At 47.6% G+C, this 2,675-nt stretch overlaps 1 protein-coding gene across 1 annotated transcript; it reads right to left on the bottom strand.

Annotated features, from left to right (window-relative positions):
- Window positions 1-6: 6 nt before the first annotated feature.
- Window positions 7-2,670, bottom strand: LOC104958779 (monocarboxylate transporter 1-like; the record flags this gene model as incomplete). Its single annotated transcript, XM_010786579.1, has 2 exons — window positions 7-911; window positions 1,875-2,670. Coding segments are annotated over 2 exons (1,086 nt in total), but the record flags the coding sequence as incomplete, so codon positions are not given.
- Between the last annotated feature and the right edge of the window lie 5 nt (window positions 2,671-2,675).

Here is a 2,675-nt window from a genome sequence, read left to right on the forward strand (position 1 = left end):
CCGCTATCAGTGTGACCCTTCAGACCTCTCAAAATGTACCTACATTTAACCTCCTTACTTTCCCATTTATTTGTTTCTAAGAGTTAAAAATATGACTTCTGGACGTATTTCTCCCAAATTGTACATTTGTTATGCATAAATCTACATTAAAAACAAGATGTCACGCTGAACCTATGAACAGCTCTACTGTGATATCAACGTGTCCTTTCCTTTATGTCCAGCCCTGCACGAGTGAAGCAATGGCAGGAAACTGTTGGCCTCAGTTTGGGTGGATGTCATGCATGTTTGTGAGTGAGGTTCTAAACCGTAATGGCACCCTGAGATTAGTATCCTAAAATGTTCTCTTAAAGTCATTCTGTCTGCTGTGCGTCTATCAGGTGTTCGGATAACGTTTAGCTGGTGTGTTAGAGTGTGTGAGCTCCTGGAGGACTCGAGGTCACCAAAAGGACTCGGTGAAAGCTCCTTGGCGAGCTCACGTCACAGCAGCTGTCTCTGTTCTTAAAGATAAACTTAGGTGTCTATGGCTTCAGGGATTTACCTCTCTATAAAGACGGCGTGGGTTTCGGTTTCTGTGAAGCGTGTGCGCCCATCTTGGGTCTGTTTAAAAAATAAAAAATAAATCTACACCGTGTCCTCGTCCATCCTGGCCACGTTCTCCAGGGCGACGGCCTCAGGTGCTTTCTTCTCCGCCGCCTCCTCGTCAGATTTTGACGGAGAAGGAGGCGCCAACATGGCGGTGAGCTCCTCCTTAGGCTCCTCCCTCTCTCTCCTCTCCTCCTCCTTCTTCTCCCGCGCCAGCATGCGGTAGTTGATGGTCATTCCTACGAAGAGGATCCCACTGGCGACGATGAGGATGATGCCGGAGGAGACGTAGGTGTAGTCGTAGTGCTCGTAGTAGTTATAGAAACTTCCTGAAGGTGGACAACAAAGAAAAACCATTCAGATGTAATCTTCATTTTCACCATCAATAACGAGCAAACTGACAGACATTAAAGTAGGAATGACGCTGCCTGACTTTTGTCCACTTCCAAATTTGCAACAGTTATTGTTTTTCCATTATATATTAACTTAAAGATAATTGTTTTCCCAATTAAATGTCAAAAGATAGTATAAAAAAACTCCCTAGAGCACAAGTGCTGTCTTTGTTTTCCATCAACATCAAAAATCAATCATGACAGAAAACTGAAAATGGTCACATTTGAGAAGTTAAAAAGAGCATTTTTTGCTATAAATCCATTATAAAAACTGTTGTTTTTTGTCTGATGGATAAATAATTGTGTCGACTTACAACTGCAGCGGTGAAGTGAAGGAGGGTTATGCTGACAGAACAAAGGAACACTAAGAGCTTGAACGTGGTAAACATTATACATGTTACCATTGACACATCTGTGGTAGGAAACAATGTGTGTATGCTCAGTGTATCGAGAGTCTGACTAATGTACTGTTTGCAGAGATTTATCCACAATAATAAAAAAAACAAAACGCATACTAGATTGGCAGTCTGAGACAGCCCCATACTTTTCTTTCTTCCTGCTTCACATTGACCGATACTCTGTGTATCCCTTATTGTTCTCCCATGTCTTCATTGTTTTTTTTAGTTACTTCCTATTCTACTCAACGTGAATTGTTTGTATTCCTGTTACCTGTGACTTTTTGATGAGTTATTTATTTTATTGTATTTATTATTTAGTGTATTTGTATTGTATTGTTTTGTGACCATGACCTAATGGGGTAGGGGTGGGGATTTCCTTTAACAGACAAATTGTCCTGTACTTTATATAATGTGCTGAAAGTGCCAGGTCTGCATATAAGTAAAAGAAACATATACAAGAGTGAAGTTCCTCCCTTCCTGTGATGCATTGTGGGTGTTTTACCTGTCAGCGGTGGTCCGAGCAGCACCGGCCCACACTCCACGATGGTGACCAGCCCCACGGCGGAGGAGAACCTCTGCGCTCCCACCAGGTCCATCAGCGTCTCAAACAGCACGGCGCTCAGCCAGCCGAACGCAAACCCGAAGAAGATGGCGTACACCACGAAGCCGGTGTAGTCCACGGAGAGCGGCGCCAGCACGTGGCACACGCCGTTATAGAGCACGGCGGCAGCGAAGAAGTACTGGATCCTGGGCCGGACCCACTTGGTGTTGGCCAGCATGCCCATGGAGGGCCGGGCGACCATGTCCACGAAGGCCAGCACGGACAGCAGGAAGGCCGCCTTCTCTTTGCTGATGTCCTTACTCTTGGCGTAGTTAGAGAGGAAGACGAGCGGCGCGAAGAGGCCGAAGAACATGACCACGTTCCCCATGAGGTAGAGCAGGAAGCCGCGGTGTTGGAACAGCGTCAGGTCGATGAAGGAGTTGATGGTCTGCATGACGGTCTTCTTCTGCTGCGGCGCGACTGGCTCCACGGCTTTCACCTCGCTGGCCTCTGCGTCGAGCTTGGCTTTTTGGGGCGAGGGTTTGAGGGGCCGCATGAGGGCGCCGGCCACGCAGCAGTTGAGCAGGAGTCCCCCGAGGATCAGGAAGCTGCCCCTCCAGCCGAACTGGTCGAACAGCCAGGTGTTGAGCGGGGCGAGGGTGGAGAGGAACACCGGGCTGCCCGCCATGGCGATGCCGTTGGCGATGGGACGGCGCTTGAAGAAGTATTTACCGATCATGGTGAGGGCGGGGTTCAAGTTAA

Source organism: Notothenia coriiceps, unplaced genomic scaffold (assembly GCF_000735185.1).
Source record: "Notothenia coriiceps isolate Sejong01 unplaced genomic scaffold, NC01 NC01_scaffold00029351, whole genome shotgun sequence".
In the NCBI taxonomy this organism is placed as follows: domain Eukaryota; kingdom Metazoa; phylum Chordata; class Actinopteri; order Perciformes; family Nototheniidae; genus Notothenia; species Notothenia coriiceps.